The sequence below is a fragment of the Perognathus longimembris genome, chromosome 4 (assembly GCF_023159225.1).
Source record: "Perognathus longimembris pacificus isolate PPM17 chromosome 4, ASM2315922v1, whole genome shotgun sequence".
Lineage (NCBI taxonomy): Eukaryota > Metazoa > Chordata > Mammalia > Rodentia > Heteromyidae > Perognathus > Perognathus longimembris.
In genome coordinates this window covers 14,635,523-14,649,654 of record NC_063164.1, presented here as the reverse complement: position 1 = coordinate 14,649,654, position 14,132 = coordinate 14,635,523, and the positions used below count along the sequence as shown (strand labels likewise).

The following is a 14,132-nucleotide window of genomic DNA, read 5'->3' as shown; positions in this document are numbered from 1 at the left end:
CGGCGGCGCGGAGCGCGAGGAGGTGGAGCCGCGGGCTTCGGGCTCCGGCGCCTGCGTCCGCCGGGCCCTGCTCTGCGCGCCAGCCGCCGCCGAGAGGCCGGGACCGGAGCCCGGCGGCCGCGCCCAGGAGCCTGCGGGGAGGGACATGGGGCGCGGCGACCCGCTAGGGCCCCGCAGGCTGCAGAATCCCGAGGTACTGCGGGGCGGGGCGGGGCGAGGCCACCGGGTCTGGGAAGGGGGCGCCGGGCTATCCCGGGCGTGGCTGGGCCTGGGAGGTGGGCGGGGGTGGGGTGGGGTGGCGCACGGGCCGGGCGCAGGAACCCCAGCTCCCGGGGGCCCGAGGACCCTCAGCCCCGGGGATCCTGACCCCGCCTCCTCCCTCCCCCCTCCCCCCAGGGCTGCCCTCCAGGCCTCTGCGGCACCCCCTTCTCACCCCACGCCCGGGTTTCCACCTGAGCGAGAACCCCCAAAGCCGCTCGCCCGCCATGGCTAACGGAGTGATCCCGCCGCCCGGGGGCGCCTCCCCTCTCCCCCAGGTGACTGATGCGCGCGGGTGTGTGTGGTGGGGGGGGGGGGAGATGGGAGGGACCCTGGGGTGGGGCTGAGCGTCCTCCGGATGACCCTGAGACCCTCAAATCCAGGAGTGGAGCTGGGCGGGTGATGTGGAGAAAAGGGGAGTCTTCGGTGTTTTCCAGATCTGTGACACCCTCCGTTTCCCTCCTCCCCGGAACTGGGAACCTGCTGAGGGTTTCCGGGCTGCTGACCCATCCTGGGCTCAAGGGGAAAGGGAAGAGAGAGAGAACTACGGGTTTTCATAGCCCCCAAATGGGGCACGGAGTGCCTTAAGGTGCGTGAACCGGGTGTTCCCGGACGTGAACCCACATCCTCAGAAGGGGCTGTCTGGGCCTGCAGGTCCGGGTGCCCTTGGAGGAGCCCCCTCTGAGTCCGGACGTCGAGGAGGACGACGACGACTTGGGCAAGACATTGGCTGTGAGCAGGTTTGGGGACCTCATCAGCAAGCCTCCGGCCTGGGACCCTGAGAAGCCCAGCCGCAGCTACAGCGAGCGGGACTTTGAGTGTGGGTAGCTTGGGGACCCCTAGTGTGGCCGGCCACCTCCATCACCATCACCTCCATCGCCACCATCACTGCGCTCACTTCCGGCTTGACCACCCAGTGCCATCCTGTGCTGGACTGTGTGCTGGGCCGCCATGCCACGTTAAGTCATCCTGCCTACCTTGTCTATTGCCTGTGCACCTGCCAGGAGAGGCAGGCCCCCAGACCAGGAGAGATGCAGGGAGATGGGTCCAAGGCCTCGCTCAGTGACCTTCATCTTCCCCTTTGGTCATGTTCTCTCTCCTCTGCCATGTCCCCGGTCTTGTCACACCCCCCCTCCCCCCATCAGTTCCTCTTTCCCATCCTTGTCACATCACGCCTCCCCTCCCCCTTTCATGACTTTCTCCCTCCGCCACTCCTTCCTGCCTTCATTCTACCGGGCCTCACCAAGGCCAGGAGCATGGACACAGATGTGGGGGTGGGGGTGGTGGAGGGAGATTGGTCTGGAGGAAGACTCAGGGTACCCTTGAAGCACTAAAATATAAGGCATGAGCCCTTTGGATGGCAAGGGCCCCTTCTTCTGTGGGAGCCTCAACGGGCTCTCTTGCACCCCTAGTTCACCGGCACACATCCCACCATACCCACCACCCGCTCTCGGCCCGCCTGCCTCCACCCCACAAGTTGCGACGACTGCCCCCCACCTCCGCCCGGCACACCAAGAGGAAGAAGAAGAAGGAGAAAACCTCGGCTCCCCCCTCAGAGGGGACCCCTCCCATCCAGGAGGAGGGAGGAGCCGGAGCAGAGGAGGAGGAAGAGGAGGAAGAGGAGGGGGAATCCGAGACAGAACCTGTGGAGCCTCCACCCGCAGGGCCCCCACCGAAAGCGAAGGTAGGGGCCTGTCTCTGGGGGAGGGGCTGGTGGTGGGGTTCGGGTGCGGAGGGGACACAGGAGGACACGGGTGTGTGTGTGGGGGGGGGGGGCTGGGCGGTACGCCAGGCAGAGAGGCCCAGGCACATCCGTGTTTCCGTAGTTCTCCATTGGCAGTGATGAGGATGACAGCCCTGGCCTCTCGGGCAGGGCCTCCTGCACCAAGCCCCTGCCCTCAGCTGGCCCACGTTCTGAACAGAGCCCCCAGCACTCCACCAGGTACTGTCCCCAGGCCCCATTGGGTGTACCCCCCAACCCCCTGTTTAGTTCAGAGTAGCTGGCCCAAAGTCCCTGTCCTGAGAACTGTCCCCAGGGGTGACAGAAGACATCCTTGGTCATCCATGAGGCTTACAAGGGGTCCGGGAGAACAATATGGGAGGGAACAGAGCCAGGAGGCCCAGAGTTTTCCAGGACCAAGGTGTCAGAGTAAAGAAGTTGGGGTACAGGAGGAAGGAGGAGGGTCAATGGGGGGAGAAGGGTAGGCATGGCAGGGAGAGGAGGCCTGTGTCAGGCCCCCAGACCGGGGGAAGGTGTGGGAGCCCGTCAGCCTGGTTATCTCCTCATCTTTCCCTGTCTAGTCCAAGACTGCATGTTTCCTCCTTAGCTCTCCCAGCCCCCGGGCCCGGGCTTCCCGGCTTGCTGCGGAGAAGAGCCGGCCCTGGAGCCCGTCAGCCAGCTATGACCTGAGGGAGCGACTGTGCCCAGGCAGTGCCCTGGGCAACCCCGGTGGGACAGAGCAACGGGTGCCTACTGACGAGGCAGAGGCCCAGATGCTGGGCTCTGCAGACCTGGATGACATGAAGAGTGAGTGAGGCCCAGTGGCAGCCCCATGGCCCACCGGCTCCCAACCTGCTAGGGACCTTGGAAAGTCCCCCGTGCTCTTCCCCGCCCCCGGGGGCCCAGGCCCTTCTGCAGTGTCCCCATCTGCTGGAATGCGGCCAGTGGCAGGGAGCTCATTACCTCGCCAAAGCACCACTGTCACAGCTGAGATTTCCCTTGGTGACACCTCAGGTTCTGATTCTGTCCTCTGAGTCACTGTGGCGTCAGGTAGCCAGCCCTCTCTCCCGCGTGGCATGTGTGTTTGAGGACACCATTGTGTCCTCTCCTCCCACAGCCTTTCTTTCCAGTAAACTTTTTTATCCCTAGCTCTTCACTCTCTTTCTCTCCGGCCCCCAGGCTGCTCGGGCCTTGCTTCTTCTCCCTGGGCCAGCAGCACAGCTGCCCTCAATCCATCCCACCACCCTGGCTGTGAGCTCGGCACATTCCATTTTATCAGTGCCCTGGCTTCAGTGCCACCTGTCATCACCCACGAGGCGCTGTGCCCAGGCCACGGGCATCACGGGTCCCGCCCTCTTCGTCCTTAGAACTACAGGGTATGGGCAGGAGCGGGGGGGGGCAGAGAGGGTAGGGCTTTGAGCTCAGTACGTCATGGAAAGTTGCCAGGGCCTGAGGACAGGGACAGGAACAATCCGATGGCGGCAGCGGTGGCAGCAGCAGTGGAATGGGGGGGCGGTTTTGGGGAGGGCGTGTTTACGGGCCCCAGGGTGGAGGCTGGTGGCAGCTGGGAACAGACTTGGGGACGTGGGGAGTCAGGGTCAGGAGGCTTCATCACCTCCGTCTTTGTGTGGAGACAAAGGCCATTCTTGCTAGGATTCTGAGAGGGAGCAGGGCCTGAGACCTTGACCCCAAGGGGAATGACGAGCCGGCTGGATAAGGCCATGGAGCCCAATGGGGTTCTAAGCGCTGCACCTGGGGACACCGAGGGTCAGAGTCCCAAGAGGGATCCAGCCCCCAGCCCTTGCGACTTGGTGGCCTCAGAGGACATAGAGATGTGTGTGCTGGATTTGGAGGACTATGGCCTGTGGGAATCTGACAGGGGCCAGCTGAGCGCCATGGCAGGGACGTCAGCTTGGAAGTAACTAGGCGGCCAGCTTCTCCCTAACAGCTGGCCCGGGTGGGGGCCGGTGGAAGGAGGGGCCAGCGGCCCTGCCTGAGTCTGGGGCGTGGGACTGTTGGAGATTTGGTCTGTCATGCGGCCCCATAGGGAGCAGGCCGTGGCCTGTGTTAGAGGGTTCAGTTGGGGCTGTTATGGAGTTGGGATCTGTCTTTTTGTTGGGGCTCGATCCCCTCGTTGGCCTTCCTGCGTATCAGTGTCCTTATCCACAGAGGGGCCACCCTGGGTCTGGGGTCCTGGTGCTTACCAGGGGGACTGGTTGGGCAGAGGAAGGAGCTCAGGTCATGGCCTGAGGCCTCAAGCTGCACTCCTGGGACCCCCTAACCTTCCTGTCTCTGTGCCTAGGTCACCGGCTGGAGGACAACCCCGGCGTTCGGCGACACTTAGTAAAGAAGCCATCTCGGACGCAGGGAGGGAGGAGCAGCCCGAGTGGCCTGGCCCCCATCCTGCGCAGGAAGAAGAAGAAGAAGAAGTTGGATCGGAGACCTCATGAGGTACTTAGGCTCCCCAGGGCATGGGCCTGTAGCTTTGGGCCTCCCTCTTCCTCCTCCCCTTCTCTGGCCGGGCCCCGTGGTAGTGACATCCCCTGTGCCAGCCTGTCCTGCCCTCACCCGGGCACTTGCACTGCAGGTGTTCGTGGAACTGAATGAGCTGATGCTGGACCGCAGCCAGGAGCCCCACTGGCGGGAGACGGCCCGCTGGATCAAGTTTGAGGAAGATGTGGAGGAGGAGACGGAGCGCTGGGGCAAGCCCCATGTTGCCTCCCTTTCTTTCCGAAGCCTTCTGGAACTCAGGCGGACCATTGCCCAGGGTAGGGGGTCCTCAGTTGTGGCCCGAGGCCTAACTCCCCTCCCCATGTCCACAGAGCTTAGCCCGTGCCAGGCCGCCCAGGGCTCTGGGATTACTTCCCGGAGTCTTAGGCCTGGGCCCCACCTGGCCGCCATGTTGGGATTGTGGGCTCCCAGGCCTGAGCAGCCCATAATATACTCTGAGAGGCAGGGCTGGCATGGGCTCCTTGGGCACATAGTGAGTCTTAAGTTACCCATCTGGAAGTGAACTCGTGACTTACCTTCCTTGGTGAGGAGCGGCCTACATGCTCCCGTCCACCCCTTCCCATGGCTGCACGGCCTGTGTTTCTGCTGGGGAGCACTGGGTGCGCGTCTCCTCCAGTATATGCACCTGCCCTTGGGAGCAGGGCGGGGGTGGGGGGGCATCCGTGTGGCAGATTGACCCCTGCTCTTCCTGTATCCTAGGAGCGGCCCTCTTGGACCTGGAGCAAACCACTCTCCCGGGCATTGCCCACCTTGTGGTGGAGACCATGATCGTATCCGACCAGATCCGGCCAGAGGACAGGGCCAGCGTTCTGCGGACCTTGCTGCTGAAACACAGGTGTGTACCGGGTGCCCAGGAAGGGTCTGTCCGCTTCAGCTTGCCTTCTGGAGGCACGGAACTCCTCCGTGTGGCTCTCCGGCAGCCTCTGCGCGAACACAGAAGGTGACTAGGAGCTCCTTCCCCATCCTTCCTTCTGCACCTCCAATCATTACAGAGTCCCTACACTGCAGAGAGGGGTGGAGTCCAGATCCTGCCACTCCTCCACAAGCTCTGGCTCCCCGCAGCCTCTCTGCCTAACCCATCACTCCCTTTCTCTAGCCATCCCAATGATGACAAGGACAGTGGCTTCTTCCCCCGGAACCCGTCGAGCTCCAGTGTGAACTCAGTCCTGGGGAATCACCACCCCACCCCTAGCCATGGCCCTGATGGCCCAGTGCCCACCATAGCTGATGACCTGGGAGAGCCAGCTCCACTTTGGCCACATGATCCCGATGCCAAGGAGGTCAGTGGTCTTGCTGTGACCTGAGCCTGAGAGGACATCCGGTTTGCGTGGAGGTCTTCAGTGGCTTTGTTGAGGATGTAGGGAAGAGGGAAGGCTGGCAGGCCCGTGCCGTGCTAGGCACCCAGGGGATCTGTGGGTGATGTGTGATGGGTGACAGGTGTGGCTGGCCCACAGGAGCCACGTACACAAGAGAAAAGCTGGGGTGGTGTAGGGTTTAGAGGATGGGGTTACAGATCCTGACGCGGTCTCCTGTTGCGGGGAGGGAGTGTGCACAGGGCACAAATCCAGGGCTGGAGCACAGGGTGGGAAGGCCCGTCATGGCCACCGGTCTGGGTCCCAGCCCTATTCCAGTTCTGCGTCCTCAGAAGCCCCTCCACATGCCCGGGGGAGACGCACACCGGGGGAAAAGCCTGAAGCTGCTGGAGAAGATCCCCGAAGATGCCGAAGCCACCGTTGTGCTCGTGGGTGAGAGAAGGGATGGGTGCCGGAGGCGGGGACTACGGGGCCTGTGTCCCACGATGACCAGCTCGTCCTGAGCTCTGGCTGGAGCCTGTGACCCCTCCTTCCCCCATCACCTGCCTCCTTCCCATGCAGTTCTCGGCCATCTCCATGGCTGCTAGTTCGTGGCACGCCACTGTGGGAATTAGACGAGAGCAGCCTTTAATTACTACCTGTAATTGCTGTCTATTGGTCCACTGTAATAAGCATATAAACCTATAAATGAATAGGACTCCCAATAGACTGAGGTTTCCTAGTGTGGTCTACCGCCTGTGCGTAAACGCCCCAGATCTCCCTTCCAGCACCTGCCTCGCCGGCTCCCCTCTCCCCAGCCTCCTCTCCTGTCTCCTTCCCCAGGCTGCGTGCCTTTCTTGGAGCAGCCAGCAGCGGCCTTTGTGCGGCTGAGTGAGGCTGTACTCTTGGAGTCTGTGCTGGAGGTCCCTGTGCCTGTCCGCTTCCTCTTCGTGATGCTGGGGCCCACCCACACCAGCACCGACTATCACGAACTGGGGCGCTCCATTGCTACCCTGATGTCTGACAAGGTGGGCCTTGCGCTCCAGGCTGGGGCTCTCAGCTTAGGCCCCCCAGCCCCTGCTCGTTCCCTGGCCTTCCCGTGTCCACAGTGGTTCCCATGAAAGCAAGGGAGGGAGAGGCCCTCCCGGGGAGAGGCTGTGCTCTTTGAGTATGACTGCAGGAGTTGTTTGGCCCATGGTAGAAATGGGAACCCTGGGCCCGGGCTTGGGAAGTGGGTGGTGCTGCAGGGGAGAAGCAACCCAGACCCCCAGTTATCGGATATAGCAGGGAATGTGAACGGCAGGGCTGGTGATGTTGGCCTTTGTCGTGGCTTCTCCTGGGGCTGGACAGGAGTGACCTCTCGCCGGGGTGGGGGGTGGGTGATGTTCAGGAGACCTGTCAGCCTGTAGGGCATGATCACGGCCAAGTCAGAATGCTTCTGCAGCCCCCCCTACTACATGTCTCCATACCCCTTTAGTTGCCGTACATGGAAATGTCTAGAAGCCCTGAGGGGAAAGGAGGAAACCTGGGCAGGTCAGGGCAGTGGCCACCTGCTGGCCTGCAGGGAAGCGTGTCAATGTTGTGACACCTGATACTGCTAGACCATGCTGGCGTGTGTGGCAGACTGTCCACCCTGCCCTAGCTCTGTGACCCCCGCACTGCTCTCTCTCAAGTCCTCAGCCCCCCCTTCCCCCCCCCGGCCTGTCCCCTCGTACATGACCTCCGCTTCATCCTAGCTGTTTCATGAAGCTGCCTACCAGGCCGATGACCGGCAGGACCTGCTGAGCGCCATCAGCGAGTTCCTGGACGGCAGCATTGTGATTCCCCCGTCGGAAGTGGAGGGCCGAGATCTGCTGCGCTCTGTGGCCGCCTTCCAGCGGGAGCTCCTGAGGAAGAGGCGGGAGCGGGAGCAGACCAAAGTGGAGATGACCACTCGGGGGGGCTACGTGGCCCCTGGCAAAGGTCAGACCTGTGGGGGCCGAGTCTTCCTGATACGCACACTCCCCCATCCCGAGGCCTGAAGCGATGACACTAGCCTTGTCCTGACTCCCTGAGTCCTTGGTGCCGTACCGGCTTCCTGTCCCTGATCCCCCCAAGTCCTGGGCTGTGTGTGTGTGTGGGGGGAGACGCTGAGCATGGGACCTCCAAACAGGAGGGAATGGTCTGCCCCAGCCGTCCCTTGTCCCCCACAGATCTTGCTTTGGAGATGGGGGGCTCGGAGGCAGCCCCTGAAGATGACCCCCTGCTGCGGACGGGCTCGGTGTTTGGGGGGCTCATCCGGGATGTGAAGCGGCGGTACCCGCACTATCCCAGCGACCTGCGGGATGCGCTGCATTCCCAGTGCGTGGCCGCGGTGCTCTTCATCTACTTTGCTGCCCTCAGTCCTGCCATCACTTTTGGGGGGCTGCTAGGTGAGGACAGGTTGAAGCGGGGCTCCTGTGGTCACTTTGGCGGGGGCCCGGCATTAGGAAATCCTAGGGAGCTGCTGGGTCGGTGGGCGGGGGCAGGGATTCCTTTTGGGGGCTTTAGGTAGTGTTGTATGCCTGTAATCCCAGCACTCAGGAGGCTAAAGTTCCAGGTCAGCCTAGATCTCAGGTCTACACAGTGAGATCCTGCTTCAGCACAAGTGAGAAGGGTAGGAGGGCTGGTGGGGGGTTGTCCTGTGTTCACCTTGGGACTGGTGGGGAGGGAGTGATAAGAAGGAGGGTGGGCAGGGGCCCTGACTCTCTGTTCCTGTGGAAGGGGCTAGTTGAAGAAGCCAGGTAGAGAGCCAGGCTGACACCCCCACCCCGTCTGAGCCCATTGACCTCCCTGCCCCAGGAGAGAAGACCGAGGGGCTGATGGGTGTGTCCGAGCTGATCGTGTCCACTGCCGTGCTCGGCGTCCTCTTCTCCTTGCTGGGGGCCCAGCCGCTCCTTGTGGTTGGCTTCTCTGGGCCTCTGCTTGTCTTTGAAGAAGCCTTCTTCAAGGTGATGCCTGCCTGCCTCTCCCTCCTCAGTTCCTCCCCCCCCCCACATCAATCCTGTGCCCTCCTAGCCCACGTGATGACCTCTGAACTGACCCTTGTCTGTGTCTCGGGGCACCGAGGATCGGGGCAGAGTGCATCTGGGTAATTGTTCTCCCCCCTGCCTCTAGTTCTGCCGAGCTCAGGACCTGGAGTACCTCACTGGCCGGGTGTGGGTCGGCCTCTGGCTGGTGGTGTTCGTCCTGGCCCTGGTGGCGGCTGAGGGCAGCTTCCTTGTCCGCTACATCTCTCCGTTCACCCAGGAGATCTTCGCCTTCCTCATCTCGCTCATCTTCATCTACGAGACCTTCCACAAACTCTACAAGGTGGAGGTCCCAGGGGTCAGGTGGAGATGGGGCCGGGGCAGTACCCCAGGTAGGGCAGAAGGGGGAGGTATGGACTGCTAGGAGCAAGGGGACAGGAAGAGGGGCTCTGCTGGGGGTAGGGGTGTCTGAGCTGAAGGGTAGGGAACTGAGGCCAGCAGGTTAAATCAAGGTTCTAGACGCAGCAGTGAGGACTTGGCACAGGTGTGTGATGGAGTAGGTAGCACTAAGAGGCTGTGTGTCCTGGAGTGTGTGTGTGTGTGTGTGTGTGTGTGTGTGTGTGTGTGTGAGGGAGAGACGAGAGAGAAGGTGAAAAGGGTAGAGAGGGAAGAAGGATGTAGGCGGAGGTGCTTTCACCATTACTGTTTCACCACGGGGCCACGGCCTTCCTCTCCGGGGTGAGTGAAGGGGCGTCCTTGCTTCCCACTCACAGGTATTCACAGAGCACCCTCTGCTGCCCTTCTACCCCCCTGAGGGGGCTCTGGAGGGGGGCCTGGAGCCTGGCTCGGAGCTGAATGGCAGTGCCCTGCCCCCCACGGACGGCCCCCCAGGCCCGAGGAACCAGCCCAACACAGCCCTGCTTTCCCTCATCCTCATGCTGGGGACCTTCCTCATCGCCTTCTTCCTGCGGAAGTTCAGGAACAGCCGCTTCCTGGGCGGCAAGGTGGGTGACTGCTGGGGGTGGAGTCCGTAGTCCCCTCCATACCTGCGGTCACCGTCCAGCTTGGCTCCTGAGAGAGGTCAGCCAGGTGTGACAGCCCCGCCACCCACCGGACGCCTCCTCCTTGGGCGTCTTGAGTACGGGTTGCTCCTAGTTCAGTCAGGCAGGAATGCCCCGTCCAGGCAGAGCTGGAACCTGGGCCCCGGGGCCTAGGGAGACAGGCTGGGGCTCTCGGGTCTGGGGGAGTGGCCGAGCCTCGCCCCACCCTGCTTCCTCCCTGGCCCCACCCTCTTCAGGCTCGCCGCATCATCGGGGACTTTGGCATCCCCATCTCCATCCTGGTAATGGTCCTGGTGGACTACTCCATCACAGACACCTACACGCAGGTGCGTGAGCCTGCGCTCCGAGGAGGGGAGGCCACCCGCTGGGGCTGCACTGGGGAGGATGGGGAGGATGGGAGGATGGGGAGCCGTGGGTGACCCCCAAGAGAGGAATCTGAAGGAGCAGGTGTGAGCTGGGGCCGGATGACATTAGACACGAGTTTAGGAATAGGGCTATTTTATTTTCCTGAATCTGACCCTGAATCTGACCCCTGGAGGGACAGTGACTTTGGGGAATGCAAAACAAGCCCTTCCCTCTCCCCTTCCTTCCCCCCACCATTCTGGTCCTGTGGAATCAGAGCTGAGCCGCCAGAGCAGCTCCTGGGGGGTGGGGGGGGGGAAGGGGCTTCAGCATGTTGGGGGGCCCAGGCAGAGGCAGGGTGGCAGGGGCCAGTAGCCCTGATCGCTGCCCTTCCCTGTGCCCCGCAGAAGCTGACCGTGCCCACGGGGCTCTCCGTGACCTCCCCTCACAAGCGCACGTGGTTCATCCCACCCCTGGGCAGCGCCCGCCCTTTCCCACCGTGGATGATGGTGGCAGCTGCCGTCCCTGCCCTCCTGGTCCTCATCCTGATATTCATGGAGACCCAGATCACGGCGTGAGAGGGCTGGGGGCGTAGGTGTCGGGGGGGGGGGGAGGGGGAGGGCCAGGGCTAGCTCAAGGGACGTCTTATCAGTCTGGGGTGGCATCTTGAGGATCCGGCAGGGGTGAAGGAGGAGGGTCCAGGCATGGCTTCCTTGTGAGGAGATGGCACGGGGCCCGTCTGTCAGCACCGCCGTTTGCAGGGCGGCACTTGACAGCCCTCAGAACGCGGGCAGGGGTGTTGTGGCACCCGGAGACGCTCCCATCTATCTCATTTTGGCTACACCAAAATAACACGGTGAGATCCGACAGCTGGCTCTTGCGGTGCCTTGAAAACACTTCACAGTATGGGGATGTGGCTCAGCTTTGCTGCCAACGTGCGAACTTCGGTTTGGGGGATTTGAAAGAGGGAGCTGGCAGGTCGGGGAAGAGGACCCGCCTACGTCGTCCGGGTGTGCCGGTGTGCACGTGGGCGTGCTGGTGTGCGTGCGCTGACCGACCGCAGGCCCCGCCCTCCAGCCCCTCGCTTCCCGCCCCGCCCCCTGCAGGCTCATCGTCAGCCAGAAGGCGCGAAGGCTGCTCAAGGGCTCCGGCTTCCACCTCGACCTGTTGCTGATCGGCTCTCTGGGTGGCCTCTGCGGGCTCTTTGGGCTGCCCTGGCTCACGGCCGCCACCGTCCGCTCCGTCACCCACGTCAACGCGCTGACGGTGATGCGCACCGCCATCGCTCCGGGTGACAAGCCCCAGATCCAGGAGGTGCGGGAGCAGCGGGTCACCGGGGTGCTCATCGCCTGCCTCGTGGGTGAGAGCCTGGTCTCCCTCACTGACCTGCCTTCTCCGGGGGAGAACCCCCCCCCCCCCCCGAGGTGTGGCCCAGGTCCCTCCTGACTCTGCAAGTGTGTCATGTCCAGCCCTCCCACCAGCCTGCTGACACTGTGAGTGTCGGCCCGTCTTCTCTGTCCTGCTCCGGTGCCGGTCAGTTGGATGTATCATGGCCCCCCCCCCTCTCCCCAGGCCTCTCTTCACCGGGGCATCCAGGGGTCAGGCGGGTCCGTGTCACCTCCCCCCAGGCTTGTCCATCGTCATGGGGGCTGTGCTGCGGCGGATCCCACTGGCTGTGCTCTTTGGGATTTTCCTCTACATGGGGGTCACATCGCTGTCCGGTATCCAGTTGTCCCAGCGTCTATTGCTTATCCTCATGCCAGCAAAACACCATCCTGAGCAGCCTTATGTGACCAAGGTCAGGCCGGGGTGCACGAAGGTGGGAAGGTGGAGGGGGGGTGGTGGAAAGGGCCTCCAGAGATGGACAGGATCGGTAGACCAGGCGATGTGGGAGCTGGAATCATATTCCCAGATGTGTGGGTGGGTGGGGGCCCGGTGGCTGCCGGGGGGGGGGGGCGCGAGTCCGTGGCTGCCTGCGGTGAGGCCTGCTGCGCTCTACACCCCCCCCCCCCCAGGTGAAGACGTGGCGGATGCACCTGTTCACCTGCATCCAGCTGGGCTGCATCGCGCTGCTCTGGGTGGTGAAGTCCACGGCAGCTTCGTTGGCCTTTCCCTTCCTGCTGCTGCTCACGGTGCCTCTGAGGCGGTGCCTCCTGCCTCGGCTCTTCCAGGACAGGGAGCTGCAGGCGGTAAGGGGTGGCGGGGTTGGGGTGGCGAGGATGAAGGTGGAGAGGTGCCATCTCTGCTTGGCTGTCTGTTGGTTTGGGTGACCTTAGGCAGGACACCTGGCCTTCTGAAATCCTATTTTCATCTGTTGCACAGGGAGGAGTACCTGCTAATTTGTATGACTCTTTGGTACAAGGGTCAGCAGAGGAGCTGTGGCGTACAGAGACATACGGCAGGACCTACAAGTGGCCCTAGGAAAGGCCTCCTGTGTAGTGGCTGCTACTGTTATTCATAGGATTAGGAGGGGGAGGGGGGACGACCTGAAGACTTTAGCCACAGGAAATGCTTCCACTTGGGGTCCTGGTCCCTGCTGACAGTGAGGCCCAGGGCAGGGTTGGAAGCAGGGAGGACTGTTGGAGGACATGGAGAACGTGGAGACAGGAGAGGACGAGTCTTCCCCAACCCTGTGCTCTGTTCTGCAGCTGGACTCGGAAGATGCGCAGCCAAACTTCGACGAGGATGGCCAGGATGAGTACAACGAGCTGCACATGCCCGTGTGACCCCCCCCCTCCCAGAGACCCCACCTTGGTGACCCCTGGACCCCAGGCAGGGCCCGGCACCAGGCCCAGGAGCTCCTCACCACCCAGGGATGTGACCGGAGCTACTGCTCATGCTAATAAGCCCGTGGCCTCCCTGATTTTGGGTTGGGCCTTTCACACAGCAGATCACACAGGCTTTGAGCTCATTATAACCACACTCTTGTCTTGTGTCTGCCTCACTTTTCTTGGTTCCATCTCTGGTTTCTCAGGATCTCCTCCTTACCCTTCTGGAGTTGGAAGAATTGGAAGAATTTCATTACCAGGGCCACTAAAACCAGGAGAGGTTTGAGGCAAGGAGAGTCCTTGGGGACAGGGGAAAAAACTACACAAGGTCAAAGCTGGGTCTTATTATTCTTCCTGCCTCCTGGATCCCCTCTAGTATGGGGGCAGGAGGAGCTCAAGGTCTGTTCAAGGTCATTGAAAGCGTGAGGGAGAAGGGCAGGGAGAGGAGAGGGAACCACTCGGTCCGCCTTAGCCACTAGAGAAATCAGCGCACCTTCCATGGCTTGTGGAGCGACAGAGGGGAGGAGAAACACTTTTCTTCTTGTTTCCTGGCATTCTGGGGAGTGGGGACAGCAAGCCCGGTCTCCTAGACGCCAGGGTTAGGGCTGGATTGGGGGACCTTTGGACCATTTTAGATTTTCCCGGCTTAAAAGCAGTTCTGGGATTCCCGAAGCTGCTCCTTGTGCAACCATCTCTGTTTTTTACCAGAAATAACCCAGGGAGGCCTTGAGGAGGGTGGAAAGCCAGCCTTGCCTCACAGTTGCTAGGCAACTAGCAGCCACCGGGTCCCCACGTGGCCCTCTGGTGGTCATTCTTGTACACTGCATGTGCTGTTCCAGCTGAGCAGGGGTGATGCTGCCACCTGGTGGATCTGCTGCGACTCCACTAGGTCTCATTCAAGTGCTGGGGAGACAGCCCGTCAGGGAGATTCAAGGAATTCTACAGCTCTGAGCATCCAGGGTTGGGGGGACCCCTCTCCTCACGTTGGCCATTCCCTGTAGAGCTGGGCCTGCACCCTTATGCTTTTGCTGTTTTACTTCTAGGGGTTCAGCACAATACCTAGTTTCCCTAGGCTGGTCTGGGACCCACAGTGAGTCTGTTTGTTTTGTTTGTTCCTAAGGAAGAATTGAGCCTTCCAGCTGTCCCGGATTATCATCCAGGACACTTGTTGATAATCCTCCCCACTCCCTTGA

General features: G+C 62.0%; 1 protein-coding gene across 1 annotated transcript; it reads left to right on the top strand.

The window, feature by feature from the left end:
• Positions 1–81: 81 nt before the first annotated feature.
• Slc4a3 (solute carrier family 4 member 3) lies at positions 82–13,841 on the top strand. The gene is made up of 23 exons (XM_048344670.1): positions 82–193; positions 397–536; positions 913–1,078; positions 1,671–1,942; positions 2,085–2,200; positions 2,586–2,785; positions 4,281–4,429; positions 4,566–4,746; positions 5,189–5,324; positions 5,586–5,769; positions 6,135–6,234; positions 6,625–6,809; positions 7,518–7,743; positions 7,974–8,192; positions 8,602–8,750; positions 8,917–9,111; positions 9,542–9,772; positions 10,066–10,155; positions 10,579–10,745; positions 11,278–11,531; positions 11,800–11,969; positions 12,187–12,360; positions 12,820–13,841. Exons 2-23 carry the CDS (start codon positions 486–488, stop codon positions 12,895–12,897), a joined length of 3,693 nt encoding a protein of 1,230 aa, XP_048200627.1. The 5' UTR covers positions 82–193; positions 397–485; the 3' UTR covers positions 12,898–13,841.
• The last annotated feature ends 291 nt before the right edge of the window (positions 13,842–14,132 follow it).